At 43.9% G+C, this 21,313-nt stretch overlaps 1 protein-coding gene and 1 long non-coding RNA gene across 3 annotated transcripts in view; one reads left to right on the top strand and one right to left on the bottom strand.

Moving 5' to 3' along the window:
* The window catches only part of LOC132394105 (fructose-1,6-bisphosphatase isozyme 2-like), an 84,962-nt gene that overhangs the window by 6,900 nt on the left and 56,749 nt on the right, over window positions 1–21,313 (top strand). Inside the window, exons 1-3 of one of the 2 annotated variants that reach the window (XM_059969853.1) lie at window positions 8,329–10,413; window positions 18,639–18,801; window positions 21,179–21,271. In XM_059969853.1, the coding sequence (XP_059825836.1) occupies window positions 9,995–10,413; window positions 18,639–18,801; window positions 21,179–21,271 (675 nt within the window). In that variant the 5' untranslated portion in view covers window positions 8,329–9,994. Of the gene's footprint in view, window positions 1–8,328; window positions 10,414–18,638; window positions 18,802–21,178; window positions 21,272–21,313 lie in introns of those variants that run through there. The other variant, XM_059969854.1, reaches the window with a different exon arrangement.
* LOC132393679 (uncharacterized) lies at window positions 19,145–20,274 on the bottom strand. Its single transcript, XR_009512033.1, has 3 exons — window positions 20,215–20,274; window positions 19,551–19,736; window positions 19,145–19,443 (listed from the first exon to the last, which is right to left on the bottom strand). It is a non-coding gene; the product is annotated as an uncharacterized LOC132393679 (long non-coding RNA).

Genomic DNA, 21,313 nt, shown 5'->3' with positions numbered 1-21,313 from the left:
TAGGTCTCTTGATGGTGTGTTACTTGGCAGCAATATATTCAGATTGCTCGCCCTCTTACAATACTTTCTTTTCTCAGATGATAAATATAAAGGGCACCAGCTCAATTTATTTTTACCAGACTTGAGGGTTTTCCTCATATGACCCCTTCTTCAATTCGCAGCATCTGCCTCAAGTTCTCAGCAAATTCATAGTCCTCACAAAAGCCCGAAGCTCACGGGATCTTGACTGCCTCTCAGACTAGGTTCCAAAACGCCAGCTTTGCTTGTTCCCAACTCAACAGCAAAGCTCGTGAAACTGAAATGTCATGACTATTTCTTTCTCCGGAGAAGCCTGAGTACTTATGAAATGTTCTCTTTTCGGGATCTAAAACATTTTGCTGTTCTATCATCTTCCAGCACTATTTTTATTTTGTGCCACTTGAAAACTGCAATTATTGTCCAGTTCTGCCCATTCACTTTCTTTAACCACCTATTTTTGATCATTGCAATGAGGCTCTTCAATGCCTCACACATTAATTTCTCCCAGTAACAACTCTAATCTGACTTCATCTGCTCCTTATTGGAACTCTGGCTGCATCATATTTCTTCATCACTATTGCCAAAACCTAACCTGTACTTTCATCAACTCTTCTGTTATCATTTGGACCAACTTCTCCAATGCTCTTCACTCAGTTTATCATCCATGTCTTCACTTACTCTCAAACTGCACCTTGTTCTGAATTCACAGTTCAAATCTTCTACATAAAGCTTCACAGTCCCATAATCTTTCTGCCCATCTAACTCTGCTTCTTCCATGTGCCCTATTAATCATAGTCCTTATTTTTGCAACTGGCTTTGCTCTACAAGTAGCCCAATAAGCCTGACAAACAAAATCTCAACACTGCACTGAAACTGATTAATTGCTTGTCTCCATTCATCCTGTCCTAACCTCTGGTATTTTACCACAGCCATCAAGAGTTGTTGATTGCTTCCTGAATTAATTCCTTCCTCTTACCTTTATTTCTGACTCTAACACCATATACTTTTTAATATCTTTCTTTCCTCATCAAGGCCTCAAATGTTGCAAGCAATGAACTTTTACATTCTGGCGGCTGTGTCTATCAAATGGTTCTACTTTGCAGTAAAAGGCAAACTCACTAGTATACTCACTATATTCCTTGTTGTGTTTGATGTTGAGGGAGTGATGCACCATCAATATGAGACATAAAGGCGAGATATCGGCTTTTATTGACTGGAAGAAGGAACAAGCAGGACCACCATACTACATCCTGGAGACTGAGAGGCCGGGCTCAGGCCTCGATCGCCTTTATACAGGGGTCTGTGGGAGGAGCCACAGGAGCAGTCAGCAGGGGGTGTGTCCAGACAGGTATATGTACAGGGAGAGTGCAGAGCACTCTAGGACTCCAATATGCAGGATATTCAACTGAACTTTACTGATAACTCTGCTTGTGCAGTATGTGAACTCCTCCCATATGGGAGCGGCTAACTGAGTGATTAATTGAGCAATTCAGTTCACTTATGCCCCTTACATAAACATTTAAAAAATAGCCAATCTTAATAAAAGTCTTTGTTTTTGTTTTAATGATCTTTCTCTCTCCATTACTTTTCTTCTTTTCACCAATTCCTTTTTTTAAGAACAGTTTTCAACATTAGAACTCTTTTTAAAAAACACTAAATCTAACAAAAATCAGGGTAGACTTCCTGAACACTCCGGAAAAGTGAGTGGATTATTCTGCCTCTTTAGCCACTTGCCCTAAACTATTAGGCTACGGAGTATATCTCTGTGGCGGAACAGATAAATGACCTGATTCTTGAATAGCTCTGTCCATCTCAGGCCAGTGGTCCTCATCATAAGGATCAGGCCACTCTATTTTTTTCACTACCATTCGTGGACCTTGAAGATGCACAATTGCACACCTGTTCTGCTTGATTTTCCCTTGTGATAGATAGAAAAATAGAAACATAGAAAACCCACAGCCCACAAAGCTGTGCCGAACATGTCCTTACTTTAGAACTACCCATGCTTACCCATAGCCCTCTATTTTTCTAAGCTTCATGTACCTGTTAAAAGACCCTATCATATCCACCTCCACCACTGCCACTGGCAGCCCATTCCACACACTCACCACTCTCTGCATAAAAAACTTACCCCTGACATCCCCTGTGTACCTGTTTCCAAGCACCTTAGAACCATGCCCTCTCGTGCTAGTCGCTTCAGCCCCGGGAAAAAGCCTCTGACTATCCACACGATCAATGTCTCTCAATATCTTGTACTCCTCTATCAGGTCACCTCTTATCCTCCATTGCTTCAAGGAGAAAAGGCCGAATTCACTCAACCTATTCTCATAAGGCATGCTCCCCAATCCAGGCAACATCCTTGTAAATCTCCTCTGCACTCTTTCTATGGTTTCCATGTCCTTCCTGTAGTGAGACGACCAGAATTGAGCACAGTACTCCAATGGGGTCTGACCAGGGTCCAATATAACTGTAACATTACCTCTCGGCTCTTAAACTTAATCCTACAGTTGATGAAGGCCAATGCACCGTATGCCTTCTTAGCCACACAGGCACAGCAGCTTTGAGCGTCCTATGAACTCGGACCCGAAGATCCCTCTGATCCTCTCATGCTAAGAGTCTTACCATTAATACTATATTCTTTCATCATATTTGACCTACCAAAATGAACGCACATAATTGACCTATCACAATGATGTTCTGATCATAACAATTGTGGTGCATGCTGCTGGACTATTGTCCTTTGGTGAATTGGTCTGAAACCCAAACAGGTTCACCTGAGCAGCAACTAAGATTTTGTTCTATGTTTGAAATCCTGCATACTCTTCGTTTTCTCACTCTTTGTTGAATCAAAATTTCCTCATACAGTAACCCTTTCCGATAAGTGAGGCTGGAGAAGGCAAGGGTGACCGGGTAGGCTTGTTCTCAGTCTCTGGCCCATTGACAGCTCTAATTGACTGCAACGACTCGCATGAGGTGTGGAGCGTTAATCTGGCAGTGCTTTGTAGGGGTCTTTTGCCTTTGGTAGGAGACTCTAAACTGTTCGCACTGCTCTTTTCACTTCTCCATTAGCCTGTGGATACTGCAGACTGCTTGTCTGGTGTTTGGACTCATAGTCCCCAGCAAAGGCTTTGAATTCTGAGCTGCTGAATTATGGACTGTTGTCTGACACAAGAGTCTTTAGTATTTCACAGCGAGTGAATACAGCTTTCAGATACTGTATAACTGCAGCTGAGGGTGTAGAGCACAGCTTGGACACCTCAGCGTTCTGTGAGTAGTGATCCACAGTGAGAAGATATTTGTCTCCTTTCAACTCGAAAATGTCTGTGCCTGCAATTTTCCATGGGAAGTCTGGGAATTCTGTGGGACAGAATGAGAGATTCAGCATGATTTTTATGCTGTTTCCTGCACGCTTCACATTGCTTTACATAATCTCCGTGGTCTAACCCTCAGACCAGGCCACCAAACCAATTGTCCTTGGTGGATTTGACTGATGATTTGGGCATTCAAGAACTATGATTGAAGCTGTCACGTTCTCCTTCGGGTGTAACGAAACGCCGAATTTAACGTCCGGATAAACCACAGCCAATGCAAACCAGATCGCAGTAAGATTAACCATTTACTGTTCACTCTTCACATTAACATATGGTGAAAACTGTTGATAAAACAATACAAGATTGATACAGTATTTGTTCCTTCCTTAATATCACATTTCAAGTGTAAATACTTGCAAAGGTGACTATAACTACATTACACTAAGGTGCAGTATACAGGGAGAGTTTACCTGCTCCATTGACTACTTTAAATACACTTCCATGCAAACTATCCGCGACTCTTTAACTAACGAAAGCATAAACATTATCTACCGTCGTTACCTCTAACAGGATCAGCATTAACATCTTAGTTCAATATATCGATTATCTATTAACTTACAGCGTTGCTCTCACTGTGATTTCTCATGCCTGCAAAACTGCTTGTGCTCAGGTGAGCCTCGTGGAAAGCCCCCACCCTCGCGCTAATTTCAAACCGGTGTTTTCCCACAAGACGCGGCGAAACCGGATGTGACGTCATCGCATGCCGATATATTTTACATGCAATGAATATACTTTAAACACTTCTAATTCTAACTAGAAAATACTATTGAATGAATTACTAAGCGAACATATTATAAACTAAATAACTGTCGTAAAGACAGCACACTCCCCGCTTGACCTTCGTAAGGTCACAATGAGCAGAGTACAAAACTTAGTCTCTTAATCAGTCATTGGGTAGAAGTAGAATAACTTCTGTAACTGGCCCTTGGTAAATTTTCACATCGCCTTGGTCGGTAGTCTTCAATTCGATCTTCCTGACATGTCCATCCTCGCTAGGGAATGTAGCAGTGATTCTGGCCATTGGCCAGCTGTTGCGGGTGATCTGCTTGTCCCTGAGCAGGACTAAGTCTCCAACTTGAAGATTCCTGCGGGGTTCTGTCCACTTACGTCTCTGTTGCAACGAGTGTAGATATTTCTGTCTCCAGCGGGACCAGAACTGATTTGCCAGAGCCTGGACTTGTCTCCATTGCTTTGTGTACAAATCCTTGTCTGAGAAGTCTCCTGGTGGAGGAGGTGCTCCTGCCTTCTGCGTAAGGAGCGTTGATGGCGAAAGTATAAAGGGGTTTTCTGGGTCAGAAGACACAGGTAGGAATGATTGTGCGTTTATAATGGCTGTGACCTCTGCCATTAGGGTGCACAGTACCTCGTGGGCCAATCGGGTGCGTTGCTGCATCTCAGGTTTCCTTTTCCGGGTTTTCCGTAAGGACGTGAACTGTTTGACTGCCTGCTCTTTGTTATCTGGTGAGCGCTGGCGTGGTTCTCTGATTGGCAATGGGGCAACCCCATTATTTGCTTCATCTCTGAAGACCTTGGTGTCTTTGGGTTTTAAAGAAATGGTATCTTGAGCTGATTGTGCAAGTTTGTTGTCATACTTCGTTAGAGCGAAGACTGACTGGCCCAACGACTCGTCGCTTGCCTCGCGCTTGTTAACGCCTTGTTGTGCTTCCTTGATGCACGGGACACTCGGGCAGGGTTGAAAGATTGAATGGCGGCCACTCTCTAGCACATTGGTCTTGAGTGTGTTAACCATCGGTTTGTGTACGTCACCGAGACACACCTCTCCTATCACCACCCAGCCCAGATCCAGACGTTGCGCGAAGGGGGCGTCGAGTGGTCCATTGATCTGCTGCCTAACCTTGTGTACCTGGATAACATCTCTTCCTAATAGCAGGAGTATTTCCGCTTTCGGATCCAGTTCTGGGATGTGTTTGGCGATGTGGTGGAGATGCGGCTGGTGTAGCACCGCACTTGGTGTCGGGATCCCAGCGCGGTTATTCATGATTTCATTGCACTCTAAGAGCGGAGGGAGACAGATGACGACTTTACCATCCAGGGACTCGATCTGGATGCCTTCTGCCTTCCTTCCTTGGGTTTCCATGTTGCCTGAGCAAGTTTTGAGGTAGTATGGGAACCGCTCACTCTCAATGTTGAACAATTTAAAGAACTCTGGACTGACTAGTGAACGATTGCTCTGATCGTCCAGAATCACATAGGCTTTGATGGCCTTGTCTTTGGCTCCTTTAGGGTACACCTTAGTGAGGCAGATCTCGGAACAAGAACGGCTTGACTGAGTTTGACCGCAAACTTCTGTACAGTTCGAGCTGACAATTGTTGTCCCGGAGTGAACCTCTCCCTCCCCGCCGTCCTGTTGTGGGGGTGAAGGAGCGTTGACGGTTCTTTCATTCTTGACTTCATCACGGAGCCGTGAGGGTAAATTTCCTTCCTCGTATGGATGTGATGCAATCGTGACTCTCTGAGGTTCCTCGTAGCTGGGGAAGTTATCGAATACGTATGGAGAGGGGAGACGAGCCTGCCTGTCTATTTGAGATTGTACATAGTCGCTTGTGCGTTCCAGTCTGGTCCTTTCTAAAGTAGATCTTACTGCGGTCAGATCACGCGACCCTTCAGCTTCTTCTATGTACTTTGCTTCCGCCATGGCAGCTTCTTTTTCTCTTTCTCGCTGCAGCACTTGCAATTCTGTCGATATTTTTGCCATTTCCAACTGGGTTTCGGCTTCTCTGGCGGCCTCTTCTCTTTGTCTGGCAGCCTCTTCGGCTTCTCTGGCGGCCCTTTCTTTCTGGATTTCGGCTTCTCTGGTGGCCAGTTTCATTTTCAAAACTGCTTCTTGTCTGGCGTAACGCAGTAGCACCTTGGCGGCTTCTGCCTTTCTGGCGGCCCTTTTGGCTTCTCTGGCAGCCTTTTCTTTCTGGATTTCGGCTTCTCTGGTGGCCAGTTTCATTTTCAAAACTGCTTCTTGTTTGGCGTAATGCAGTCGCACCTTGGCGGCTTCTGCCTTGGCTCTTGCCTGTGTGGACTTACTTGATGTCGTTCTACTGCCCTTGTCGCTGGGCGCCATCGACTTGATCCCGGATCGAGCTGACATTGCAGCACTTGGAACACCTGATAACGCCTGAGTGGGCTTACTTGATGTCGGTTTACTGCCCTTGTCGCTGGGCGGCGTCGACTTGATGCTGGATTGAGCTGACATTGCAGCACTTGAAACACCTGATAATGTCGCTTTTTCACTGTCACGTTCTCCTTCGGGTGTAACGAAACTCCGAATTTAACGTCCGGATAAACCACAGCCAATGCAAACCAGATCGCAGTAAGATTAACCATTTACTGTTCACTCTTCACATTAACATATGGTGAAAACTGTTGATAAAACAATACAAGATTGATACAGTATTTGTTCCTTCCTTAATATCACATTTCAAGTGTAAATACTTGCAAAGGTGACTATAACTACATTACACTAAGGTGCAGTATACAGGGAGAGTTTACCTGCTCCATTGACTACTTTAAATACACTTCCATGCAAACTATCCGCGACTCTTTAACTAACGAAAGCATAAACATTATCTACCGTCGTTACCTCTAACAGGATCAGCATTAACATCTTAGTTCAATATATCGATTATCTATTAACTTACAGCGTTGCTCTCACTGTGATTTCTCATGCCTGCAAAACTGCTTGTGCTCAGGTGAGCCTCGTGGAAAGCCCCCACCCTCGCGCTAATTTCAAACCGGTGTTTTCCCACAAGACGCGGCGAAACCGGATGTGACGTCATCGCATGCCGATATATTTTACATGCAATTAATATACTTTAAACACTTCTAATTCTAACTAGAAAATACTATTGAATGAATTACTAAGCGAAAATATTATAAACTAAATAACTGTCGTAAAGACAGCACAGAAGCCCTTTAACAGCAAACCCTCAAGAATGGTGAGTGTGTCTCTTTCAAGCCAGTAAGGTCTGAGTCTCTGAGCTCCTTTTGAAACATCTGGCCACCCATGCTCACATTATTGCCTTACCTTGCTGCAGATTTGGTCCTTTTTCAATTCAGCACAAATTTCCATAAGACCATAAGATATAGGAGCAAAAGCAGGCCATTTGGCCCATCGTGTCTGCTCCGCCATTCAATCAATTCTTCCAGTCATCCCCTGCCTTCTCCCCATACCCTTTGATACCCTGGCTAATCAAGAACCTATATATCTCTGCCTTAAATACACCCAATGACTTGGCCTCCACAGCCACTCGTGGCAACAAATTCCATAGATTTACCACCCTCTGACTAAATTAATTTCTCTGCATCTCTGTTCTAAATGGACATCCTTCAATCCTGAAGTCATGCCCTCTTGTCCTAGACTCCCCTACCATGGGAAATAACTTTGCCATATCTAATGTTTCTATGACATCCCCCCTCATTCTCCTGAACTTCAGGAAATACAGCCCAAGAGCTGCCAGACGTTCCTCATACAGTAACCCTTTCATTCCTGGAATCATTCTCGTGAATCTTCTCTAAACCCTTTCCAACGTCAGTATACCCTTTCTAAAATAAGGTTCCAGTTTTCTCTGCGATGCAGGAAAGCTTTCACATAGTTGAGCTTCTTTGAGGGTGGAGTCAGTTTCCATCCACTCACTTTTGCATGGTATCCTCAATCGAGTGTCTAGTGTTACAAAAGACTTGCCAGGGACATGTTCAATGTCACAGCAGATTCACATACGCCTCAATCTGAATCTTTGCAGACATGGAGGTAAGTCATCCAAGTGTTTCAAGCTAAGGAAGATGACAAGTAGCTGGTGGTCTGATTCAAGCGGGAATTTAATACCTAGGAAGTAGGTGAAGCATTCATAAGCCCACGAGAACCAGTGTCTCCTTTTTGATTTGGGCATAACATTGTTCAGTAGGAGTCAGTGCTTTTGATGCATATGCCATTGATTTCCATACACCAATGCAGTTTTGCATGAGCACTCCCCCTGGGCCAAAGGAAGAGCCATCTGCTGAGCATTTGGTTGCTTTGTTCAGATCAAAGAATATCGATGTTGGTGGAGAGATGAACTCTGTTTTAAGTGATGAGAATGACTTTTCCTTTTGTAGGTCCTAGGTCCAAATGTTTCTCTGCCAAATCTGGAATGAATTTTCCCAACTGGTTTGCTGTGCCAAGGAGACTGCAGATCTCTGATACATTTGTAGGTTGTTCCATGTTCTGAACTGATAGTTTGTCTGAATCAGGTTGCATTCCCTCTGAGGACAGTTGGTGGCCTAAGAACTTCACTGCCAACTTTGTAAATTCACATTTCTTTTTGTTCGGGGTGAGTCCAGCCTGTTTCAGTTTCTCCAAGGCATGTTCCTCACTTGAGCCATCGAAGGTGAGTACGCTGTTTATGTGACAGACTACTCCTTCTAGTCTCTACAGAATTTGGTTCATCCTCATCTGAAAGAGTTCAGGGGCCGATGAGATGCCAAAAGTAAGTCTCTTCAAGGCATAGTGTCCATATGGTGTGAGCTTCTGTAACTCAGGAGCTAAACAAATTTGCTAAAACCCTGAGTTTGCATCTAGTTTTGTGAAGAACTTTGCTCCACCCAGCATACCCAATGTATGCTCAACAGAGGGCAGAATAAACCTCCCTCACCTCACAGCATTATTCAATTTTGTTAGATCAACACAGATCCACACTGTACCATTTAGCTTTGGAACAGCAACGATACCCACACACCAGTCAATAGGTCCACTCTCCCCATTCTCTCAAGGTCGGCTTTAACTTTGTTCCTCAGTGTGGCTGGTATACACCACACTGTGGTCAGAGCTTAGGGCATCATTCCTGGCCTCAGTTGGATAAGGTACTCTTCCTTCATCAGCCCCAGGCTGTGAACTACTTCGGGTACCTCCCCCGCCACTAAACGTTGTTCAGTGAATCCAACTTTGCAATGAGGTACAGCTTCTCCATGGCATGTCATCCCAGTAGTGGCGAGAAGATATTCTATACAACGTACACATCCTCTCCTAACTGGTTCTCAATTTTACAGATGGAAGTCATAAACGTTGTTTCACGCTGAGCTTATGTTTCCCTGGCCTCATGAGCAGGTTTCTTGCTGGGTTTAGCATACTGCTTGTTTTCTTCATCAGTTTTGTGAACATACAGTCAGGGATGCCTGTGACATCTGACCTGGTATCCATTTTGCAACTGAATCCTAGTACACCAGCTTATCTATCTGAATCTAAAGCCCCAAGGAAAGCTTTCTCCTGAAGAGCTGTTTTTGAGTGACAGTCCCTTTTATAATGGCCAACTCTATTACATTGGTGGCATTTCACTTCTTTTACTGGACTGCCCTTTGATGTGAAATGGAGTCTTGCTGCTGTGGTGAACTATGTGCCTGTCTGGACACGCCCCCTGCTGACTGCTCCTGTGGCTCCTCCCACAGGCCCCTGTATAAAGGCGATCGAGGTCTGATCCTCTGCCTCATTCTCCAGGATGTAGTATGATGGTCACTTACTGCTGGTTCCTTCTTCAGTCAATAAAAGCCGATATCTCGCCTTACGTCTCAGAGTGAGTTATTGATGGTGCATCAGTTTTATTGACTGGAAGTTTTAAAACATGGAAACCATTTTACGTCCGGAAAGGTTGGATTTGGACCCTCAAGACCCTGAAGCAGCTCTTGCTTTTGAACTCTGGCTTGCATGCTTCCAATCATACTTGGCAGAGCTTCGTGCGACTGACCCTGCCGTTATGCACAGAATTCTCCTCTCGAGGGTCACCCCAAAAGTTTATTCCATTATCCGGGACCTGCCGACCTACGAAGGGGCACTGGACGCCCTCAAAAGACAGTACCTGCGGCCGGTGAACACCATCTACGCAAGACATCGTTTAGCTACCCGGCAACAGCAGCCTGGAGAATCGAGCGCCGAGTTTCTCCGAGCACTACAGACACTCGTCCGAGCTTGTGACTGCAAGACGCTCACGGCAGAACAACATGCGGAGCTGCTGGTGCGAGATGCCTTTGTGACGGGACTGAGGTCAGTGTACATGCGCCAGCGACTGCTGGAACACTCTGACCTTACCTTACGCTCGGCGATCGAGACGGCCAACGCTCTGGTAGCTGTGCTGCACTACGCCGACGCTGTCCAGTCACGCGAATCCCCGCCGGTTCCGTGGACGCCTCAGACCCCGTCACCACCGGCTCCCGCGAGCGAAATCGCCGCTGCCAGTCGCGATTCCACGATGTCCCCAAACCCGACCACAGCGGCAGCCCGTCAGAAGCCCGTGCTTTGTTATTTTTGTGGCCACAAAAAGCACCCTCGTAAACGCTGCCCAGCACGAGAAACGACCTGCTCCAGCTGCGGAAAGCGGGGCCATTTCACTGAGGTCTGTAAGTCTAAACTGCGAGCGGCGTGCAGCGCTGCGGGTGAGACGTGGGGGCCGCCATCTTGCATGCCCGGATGTGGGCGGCCATCTTTGTTGGCGTCAGCATGCCCCGCCCCCAACCCTCCGATGCTTACCGGGTACCCCGACGGCGATTCAACTCTGGCCACTGTAACTCTCGACCAAGGTGTCCCACACCAGCTTGCAAGGTCCATGATGAACATCCGGGTGGAGGGGCACAGGACTAGATGCCTGTTTGACATGGGCAGCACTAAGAGTTACATTCACCCGGACACAGTGCAACGCTGCGGACTCGCAACACGGCCGGTAAGTCGGAGGATCAATTTAGCTTCTGGGTCACATTCCACAGACATCCGGGCGGGTTGTGTAGCGACTTTGGTGGTGCAAGGCACAGAATATCGGAACTTTGCGCTACTGGTCATGCCTAATCTGTGCGCACCTGTGCTATTGGGGCTGGACTTCCAGAGCCATCTCGAAAGTGTGACTATGGTATACGGCGGGCCCCTCCCACCGCTTACTGTCCGGAATCCTCAGTTCTGTGGGACTTCATCACTACTGACCACACACACACAGCGACACACACATCCCATCCAGCACGACAGCTGCGCTACCGACACCACTTGCAGTCTCTCCACTCTCGAGGTCCCTCCCCCGCCGCTTGTCGCCAACCTGACCCCGACTGTAAACCGGTGCAGTGGCTGCTCAGGGAGGGGATCATTGAGCCAAGCACAAGCCCTTGGAGGGCCCAGGTGGTTGGATGGTGGCCCCACCCCCCCCCTCACGAACTCCTATTCTCTTTTCCCAGGAAGTCTGTCACTGGGACCGCTCTACCAGTTTGGCTGATGTCCCCGGGGCCAGTGCTGCTCCGGAAACATGTGAGGAGCAATAAATACTCCCCACTGGTCGAGAGGGTTCACCTTCTGCATGCGAACCCCAGTATGCTTACGTGGTCTTACCTGATGGGTGGGAGGACACGGTCTCCATCCGCGACCTGGCGCCCGCAGGTGCAGCAGACCACTACCCTGAACACTCTCCGGTAACTATGAACCCTGTACCCGAGGTGACACCGCGCTCACCAGGCCCTACATGGACTCCTCATGACACTTATATACCAGATGCCTCGCACATGCATGAGCTGGAACCAGCACAACATCCGTCTCCTGTGCAATCTCCAATGTTGCTGGCATCGGTGCAATCACAGCCGGTGCTACGTAGATTGCAGCGACAGATTCAACCACCTGATAGACTTGACCTGTAAGAAACGTCGCCACATGGGGACTCTTTCAAACAAAGGGGGGGTGAATGTGGTGAACTACGTGCCTGTCTGGACACGCCCCCTTCTGACTGCTCCTGTGGCTCCTCCCACAGGCCCCTGTATAAAGGCAATTCAGGTCTAATCCTCTGCCTCATTCTCCAGGATGTAATATGATGGTCACTTACTGCTGGTTCCTTCTTCAGTCAATAAAAGCCGATATCTCGCCTTACGTCTCAGAGTGAGTTATTGATGGTGCATCAGCTGCATCTCCTGCAGCTGGACATTTTACATGCTCTTTGTTTCACTTGTCTGGTTCATTTGAGCTGAGCTCTACTGTCGCCTCTTTCTGTAGTCTTTCTGACTGTACTTTGTTTCTACCATTCTTTTTGTTCAGCTTCCAGCATTACCTCAGCATTGTTTTCATGCCTGAGTTCTGCCTGTTGCTGATGAACATTCTCACTCTGCCTGACAATAGTAATAGCCATCTCTAGTGTGAGATTTGCCTGCAACTGAAGTCTCTCTGACAAGCTGATGTCTAGTAGCCCAACAACAATCCTACCTTTAATGAGCTCATCTCTCAGATTTCCATGTGTACAGTTGTCTGACAGGGCATACAATGCTGTGACAGACTTTTATCTGGCTCCTTTTTCCTGGAGTTGAACTTTGCCCTCTCATATATCACATTTTGCTTTCATGTGAAATATCCTTTATCCTGCACTGTTTTGTACTCCTTTTTTTTTAGCATCTTTCTGTCCTAATCCACCCATGATGTCCTCAGCTTTGCCCCCATGGAGTTTATCAGTGTGCTTACACACTGTGCTGCAGTGTGCTGTTCTGAATTCTGAGTGAGATTGCTTCCAACCCTAAATCTCTCAAAGTGTCTGAGACATCTCTCAAGGTCCCTGGTCTTAGAGAAATCGGGTGTCTTAGAGGGGCTTTTGTAGGTAAGTAGATGTAGGTACTACAGGTATTTTCTCTATTTACCTGTTTGTTTAGAATGCTATTTATTTGGATTACAAAGGTCTTCTTGTTTCTCTCTGAGAGTTTGATTTACTTCTCTGAGCTCTCAGCTGTGTCTGTGTCTCTATGTTCTTCCCTAGGCTAGTGTCCCACTGATTATTACAACGTTTTCACCTTTAGGTGCAGCTTGACGGAGTTGTATAGCAACCCTGGCCCTTTGTCAGCTCAACCTCAAGGTGCATACAATTAGCAACTAGCATAGGAGGTTTAAGTTGATAAGCATCTGGATATTTGTTATAGATATATGTGATCAAGAACAGATTTACTCTATTTCTTCTTGGGGAATCTCACTTGGTCTGTAGCACCAATTCATTAACGATCAACCACTCCTTGACATCGTGTTATGTTCTACATTGAGGGACGGAGCAGAGCACACACCAAGACTCCAGCATGCAGGATATTCAACTGAACTTTATTGAACTTTATTGTACAGTGTGAGATCTCCTCCCGTGAAGGAGTGGCTAACTAAGTGGCATTGGAATGACACTATTAACTACCACCACGTTCCTCAACATTTGATATTAGAATCTGATCGATGTTTATAAAATTATGACAGGCATAAATAGGGTAAATAATCAGAGCCAGTTTCCCAGGGTGGAAATGTTAAATACTAGAGGGCTTAGCTTTCAAGATGAGAGAAGAGTTTAAGGGAGATATGTAGATCAAGGTTTTTTACAGAGGGAACGGTTGATGTAGAGAACATGCTACCGAGGGTTTTGGTGGAAGCAGGTATGATAGAAGCATTTAAGATGCATTTCAATAAGCACATGGATATAGGGAATGAAGAAATATGGATCATGTCTTGGCAGAAGGGATTAGATTAGAACAAAGTTCAGTACAAACATTGTGGATCACACAGTCTGCATCTGATAGTTGACATATTTCTGTTATTTTTCCTCCATTATTTGTCAACGTATTCCTGCTGATTCTGATCCTTGGTGAACAGACACTATACACACACAGTGGTCATAATACCACTACAAATCGATGCCATAAGTAAACTGAAAAGTAGACAACATGTAAGAGAATCAGTGAAAACCTGAGAGGTTCTGAGCAGTCAGGTGCTTCACCAGCCAGCAGATGGCGACAAAGGGCAATGGAACCTGTAGTTTGTCCGAGGGAATAGAGTCTATGAAGAGACCAACGGAGTGAGGTTTCAGCTCAGTGATACTTCCAATGAAAATCACTGCCCAGAAATATTAACATTATTTTGCTCTACAGGTATTCTGTACCCGCTAAGTATTTCCAAAATATTCTGTTTTATTTCAGATTTCCAGCATCTGCAACACTTGCTTTTGGATCTCAAATAACAGTTTAGATCAGGGATTCCCAATCTTTTTATGCCAAGGACCCTTACCATTAACCAAGGGGTCCTGAACCCTGGATTGGGAACCCCTAGATTATATAATTTTGGTCCAGATTTTCTACTTTGCAGAACCAAGTGGTAGCTCATGTCCAGAGACACAGGGGAGTAAATATTCAGACCCAGCTGTGGTGGGAAATGAGCAGTGCTGTGTCAATTACTCATTCCCAAACTTGTAAATTCTACCCAAGATTTCCTTCAACAAATACGGGCCTGCATCTTACTTAACCTCCAGTGTACTGATTCCATCCTGAAATGTATAGATTTTTGTAAACTGAAGAATCTAACATTGTGAGATAATGCAGGAAGATGATTAACAGAGCAGGCAGAAGGGAACAGGTGGCCCATTCATCCATTTAGTCATTTAGTTATAGACAAACTGTGGTTTTATTGAACTAGAAATCTGATTTCAGCCAAAGTGACAGTAAGGGTGTTCCAAGATGTCACAGCTATCCGTGCTGGAAAATTATCCAGTTCTTTATCCTGATGGAATTATTATAAAAATAACAACTATTTGATAGCGGGGAGGTCAATTAATCAGATGGTTGCTTCACCTCATGGAGTCTTTCCTCAGTGCTAATTAGTATATTCAGGAGGAAAGAGAAAAATTGGTGGAGGGGTGGTGAGTTCCCTGGTCTCATTATGAGCTACTTTCTTGAACCACTGAATTCCTTGGTACAATGACAGGGGGCAACGTAGTGGTGCAACTAGAAGAGCTGTTCCTCACCGCACCAGCAGTCTGGGTTCAGTCTTCAGCTTGGGTGCTGCTTGTGTGGAAGTTGTGTCTTCTCTCTTGGGACTATGTGTGGCCACATGTGATCATGGCCACTTGGTCCCTATGTGTTCGACCTCAGTATGAAACAAAGTGTTGACAAACCAGGAGGAAATTCAGTGTGGGCATACAGTAACAATAGTCAGCATGGGACACTGATGTAACATCAGCTTTGTTTTTCAAACCACACAATGCATTTTCAGATATAATTCCAAATTTCAACTCCACAAAGTTGAACCCTAAAGCAACCCCTCTGGACTGAGAATGGCTTGCTGCCACATTGGTTTTGTGGGTGAAAATGGGTGGCTTATGTGGTAGTAGATCTTTCTATTGCTAATTTGTGGAATTAAGCTCTCTGTACTATTTGCAACACTTTGAAAAGTCATGAGTCAGAAAATCTTCAGGAATCGGTGTGGATGTTTCATTCCTTCAAGGAGACCCCGAAATAAAGCTGACCTGGTAGGCATTCTCCTTAGAAAAGCATATAATTCAGTTAACGGTAGTAGTGTAGCGATGTACTACGTACAGAGCTAGAAACAACGACACGCCGTCGTCGGTAAGTCGTTTCAAGACTAGTTTATTCAAACTTCATGGCACTGGCTTTTAATCCCTAGTTCCCGCCCTCTCCGGGCAGAAATGACATCAGAGGTGCATTACCAAAGTCTCTCCCCGCACGCGGGCTATTTGTGAGCCGGTTCGCCTGCACAGAAAGTGGGTCGCCACAGTAGAATCATATCAAGCATGTATAAGGGGTTGTCAAATCTTAAAGCACATCCGACTTCATACATTAAAACAAAATGGGATAAGGAAGGAGGGATAATTATATCTGAGGAAGAATGGACAATAATATGGAGGTACCAATGGAAGTGTACCAGTTCACAGAAATGGAGGGGGTTTGGGTGGAAAAACTTGATAAGATATTATTACACCCTCTCAGAAATCCTATTATGATAGTAACTTCCCTGTTTGCTGGAGAAATTGTGGAAATCAAAATGTAAGTCATTATCATATTTTTTAGGACTGCCCTGTTATCAAAAACTATTGGAGGAGGATACACAATGCCCTACAAGACATCTTTAAATGTGAAATACCCTTAGAGAGTAAGACCATGTATTTTGGATATCTACCTCAAGAAAGGTTGAAAAGAGATAAATATTTAATGAATATACTGTTGGTGGCTGGTAAAAAGACTCTTACTAGGAAATTGTTATCACAGGAGAGCCCGACTTTAAATACTTGGATGGAAATTACAATGGACATTTACAAAATGAAGAAGATAACAGCATCTGTTAATCATAAGCTGGAAAAATTTGATCCGTACTGGGAAAAATGGTTTAATGACATAATGCCTCATAGGCCTGATTTTATTCTCACAAATCAATGAATTTGTTGTAAACAAAGATCACTCCCTACTTGTACATAGTGTTACGAACCCCGTAACTGGATCACTTACCAGCAAAGATAGAGAGGTCTGTTGAAGTCTGATGGTACTATTTTTAAAAGTCTTTATTTATGAAGGGGCACAAAAATAAGATTAATACAAACATTCAGATAATATATGTCGTCACTACTCAATCTAAAAGCGCGGGTCTAATAATAACCATCAATAAGAAACAGCTCGATCGTTTGTCTAGGGGATAATATATTGTCCGATGGAAATATAAAAGTCACTCAGTTCCTGCAGGCCTAAGCCTTTTGGGGGACCGCTGGGTTTTCACTTGTTGGAGAGAGAGAGATTGGTGAGAAAAGAAACTTGCCCGGGTCTTTTATGAAGCGAATCCATTAAATCAGGGGAGTGGGCTTCCCTATTGTTAGCTAAAAGCGGTTTTCCATGGTTCCAGTCACCGATTCCAGCAACGGAATCGAACGCACGTGACTTCCTTCAAATGGCTTCCCGCTACTACGGGATCGTTCATGTTTCTTCTGGTGCGTCTGAAGGGGTTGTTCCCCCAGACCCTCTTTTATACTTCCTCACGGGGTCTCAGATGTCAATCAGGTTGGGATGATGCAATCTCTCTCTCAACCAGCCCACTTTGCCCGAGGGCTTGCACGTAGCATAGTCCCCAATCCACAAACGTGGTCTCCAGGAGACAATGGTCTCTCTCATTTCCTGGGTCCTCTGAGCCAACCCAATAATGCTCTTGCAATTCTCACAAAGGAGGGGGCTCCCCCGCCCCTTCGGCCCCTCAGAGCTGTGGTGCATTCATAACAATAGTTTTTTCCTTTTGCTTGTTTTTTCTTTCCACTCTTTTCTATAAGTGTATACCTCTGATAAATACTTTGTGGGGATTTGTGATATATATGATTATATGATATATATGTACAATGTCTGAAATACATCTTTTAGAAATGTTTGTTTGATGATGAACTTCAGTAAAAAAATAAATTACAAAAAAAAAGAATACAGCTTGAGCAAATCACATCGGTACTAGATGGCTCCATGTCACCCTGACCAGTTCTAATGCCCCAATATATCTCTCTTATAAGAAGTACAGCCTATCTTCAGGGGGAGTTAGCTTCTGCTGAAATTAAATCAACATGACTGTGGGTTACCTTAGGCTGGATGTTACGGTAATGTTACTGCTCAATACCTGGCTTTGAAAATGTAGGTACATCAATTAGACTTGATGAATCCCCTGCCTGTAAACATGCACATTTCACTTTACCTTCCATTAAATATAGGGGAAAATCAGCAAAATTACTTCCATTAAATGGATCAGTTTTTTGATATCATGCACAAAGAAAACATTAAAAAGGACAAAGCAATGAAGATAAGAAAGTGCAAAAGAAAGATATAAAGGGCTCAAAAGCAGTGAAGAGAAAGGAATAAAGTAGATTTTCTGGTACAAACAGGTCCCGTGGTATTACAGTGGTTTGTAGGGTGGTTACTACATATATGTAACTTGACAAAAATTGCATGATTAGATATGGAAAGAATGCTAACTCCCATCTGCTCAGCTCTGAAGAAATATTGCACCATTCTCTTCAAATCCCATTGCCAGTGAAACCTCCCTGGCCAAAAATTATACTCATTTAATTAACAAACAATCTTTTGGAAATCTTTAATTTCTCTTCACAAAGGCTATTTGCAAGCCAGTGAGGAAAACACACAAGCAAAACCCTCATTAAATAGGGAATGCTATCTTTATTGAGAATTTTCAATACTTTCACCGTGATGTGCATCAATGGATCACATCACTGTGGTGACCAGTGAAAGGCTCCCGGCCTGCAGGCATCTTGCCAGTTGGACTCTTAACTTAGAGAGAAAATGGAGAAGTAATATGAGGAGATTTTGAATGCTATGTGCTTGCCATTTAAAAGGGCTGTGTGGTCAGATTTCAAAACAGCTCAGAAAATGAAACAGTTACTGCTTAGCGTTGGTGTGCTATATTTAAGTAACTCCTACCTGACAAATGCTTAAAGATCCTTCACAAATTGTTTTATTTAGGTATGGAATCGCAGGGACTGTGAATGTGACGGGAGATGAAGTCAAGAAGCTGGATGTCTTGTCTAATGACCTAGTCATTAATATGCTAAAATCATCATACAGTACATGCATACTAGTGTCAGAGGAGAATAAGGATGCGGTAATTGTGGATCCAGAGAAGAGGGTGAGTATATAATGAATGTGATGGGTGGGTGATGTAGTAACCACTGCACTGCCTGTTGCTGCCCTCTCAACATCCATGCCAATTCTTCAGAAAAGTTGATTGGAAGTCATGGTGTAAGCGACTGAGGCTCGTTACTGATGCAAATTAGGAAGTTAACTCCATGAAGCCTAGGTCCATAAATGTGCAAGAAAAACACCCAAAACAAAAGAGGGAAAACTTAGTGCATAATTCATAATTAAAACCTAAGTCCTGCAGTTTTGCTCCCCAATACAGTGTTATATTTAGGACACAAGTCCAGATGCTGGACGTTTATAATTAATCACAAATAAATAAAATGGATTAAAATCACAGTAAGCATTTTGAGGAAGAATGAGGTGTGGACATTTTGGTAAAGAAATGTTACACAGAAACAATCTTAAAATTCTAAAACATTGACCCAAAATCTGCAATAAGACTGATAAGAAAGATAATCAGGACTTACAATTATTCATGGCCTCACGCAACATAAAACAAAAAAACCTTACTGTACAGTCCAAACATATGAACAAGCCTTTGTGTGATCAGCTGGATGGATGTTCAGGCTGCTATGTGGCTGCATGCATCTACTGCCATATGGGAACTTAGTTCACGGATATAATCTACCTAACAGGATAAACAGAGTGGTCTCCTTCAGTAATCTCGAGGAAATCTGCAGATGCTGGAAATTCAAGCAACACACAAAAAATGCTGGTGGAATTTGTGATACTTACTATCTTTCCTTTCAGTTAGTCCTGGCGAAGGGTCTCGGCCCGAAACGTCGACAGTGCTTCTTCCTATAGATGCTGCCTGGCCTGCTGCGTTCCACCAGCATTTTGTGCGTGTTCCTTCAGTAATCTGTCTGCTTTGCAAACTTTTTGGGTTATGACCAGTTCACAGGAATGGAACCCTGGCATAACCTGTAACAGAGGACAGCAGATCATGATCTCCAGAGTGCCCAGGCAAACAACAAAATATGGATATCAAAAATTGTTGTCAATAGTCCATTGCTTTCCCCAGAAGATGCATTGTCATACAGATCTTATTCAGAGCAATTGGCAGAAATCAACAAACTACAGGAACTTCTTGCAAATCATTTCAGAACAAGAAATGGATGTGCTATCCCTTGTGAATGAAGTATAACTAAATTGTTTATGGACTAAGTTATTATTACTCATTAGCAAACTCCATAACTCCCAAAAGTATATATAATTTTAATCCCATCCATTCAGTGTGGTTTTAAAATAACACACTTGCTTTGATATTTCTACCTTGCACTCACCTACATTTCAGTCTTTATCGTGTATTCTGAAAAACATTTGGAAAGTTGGCTGAAGGTTTTTTTTAAACTCCTGGTTTGCCATCTGAGACAATTCAGTAAAATAGTTTGCAGCTTACCCTGCTTGATGATACCACAGTTTGATCCCAGAGATCTCTTCAGAATGACATCTGTCTGGCTGCAGTCAAAGGAGAAAGAAAAAATCATGTCAAAGAGATTGCTAGATTCCACGGCAGCTTTCTTCAAGAATACCAATGGGTATCACCATTTCACCATTGTTAATATAACTTTTTTAATGTTTTGTGGATATAACCGAGTGGAAAACTTCCCCAAAATAATTAACATGACATTGGTAAGTAATTACTAGTTTCACCTAGTAATCACAATTCATTATGACAGAATAGTAATATACAGTTTCTACATGTGTCAGGCTGTTTCACAAAGCATTTAAAATAACGACAACATACAACTAGACAGCAGACTATTTGGATTAGGAAACTGTACGTGAGAGGGAACCAGAAACACAGTTGAAGAGAAAGGATTTTGATCTCTTTTTACAAGGGGTGATTGATATGTTCATGGCCTAAGGTAGAAGGAGTCAATTTTAGAAAACCTAGCACATTTATTTTTCAACATAGTCCCCTCCTACATTTACACACTTAGTCCAGTGGTCGTGGAGCATATGGATCTTGGACCTCCAGAAAGTGACCACAGATGGTCATAAGTTTGTGGCCTAAAGTAGGAGATGAGTTATACAGCTCTCGTTGCATTCACATGCAGGTCAACTCTTTGAATGATTATGCAGAAAGTTTGAAGTTAATAACTCATCTCTGTCTACCTTAGGCCATGAACTTATCAATCACCCATCTGTGGACACCTTCTGGAGGTCCAAGATCCGATTACTCCACAGCCACTGGACTAAGTGTGTAAATGTAGGAGGGAACTATGTTGAAAAATAAATGTTCTAGGTTTTCTAAAATTGGCTCCTTCTACCTTAGGGCACAAACTTATCTATCACCCCTCGTAAGGGACCGTGTGTACATTATTGTCGCAGTCAGTTTAGTTTACACTTGTTTGTTCCAGGGGAAATATCTGGTGTGCTTTGACCCACTGGATGGCTCTTCGAACATTGACTGCCTTTCACCTATTGGGACCATTTTTGGTATTTACAGGAAGGTAAGTCTTCCTCTTTGTAAAAGAAAATTTAAGTCATTAGCC

The sequence above is a fragment of the Hypanus sabinus genome, chromosome 5, assembly GCF_030144855.1.
Source record: "Hypanus sabinus isolate sHypSab1 chromosome 5, sHypSab1.hap1, whole genome shotgun sequence".
Classification (NCBI taxonomy): Eukaryota; Metazoa; Chordata; class Chondrichthyes; order Myliobatiformes; family Dasyatidae; genus Hypanus; species Hypanus sabinus.
This window is presented reverse-complemented; position numbering and strand designations above follow the sequence as displayed.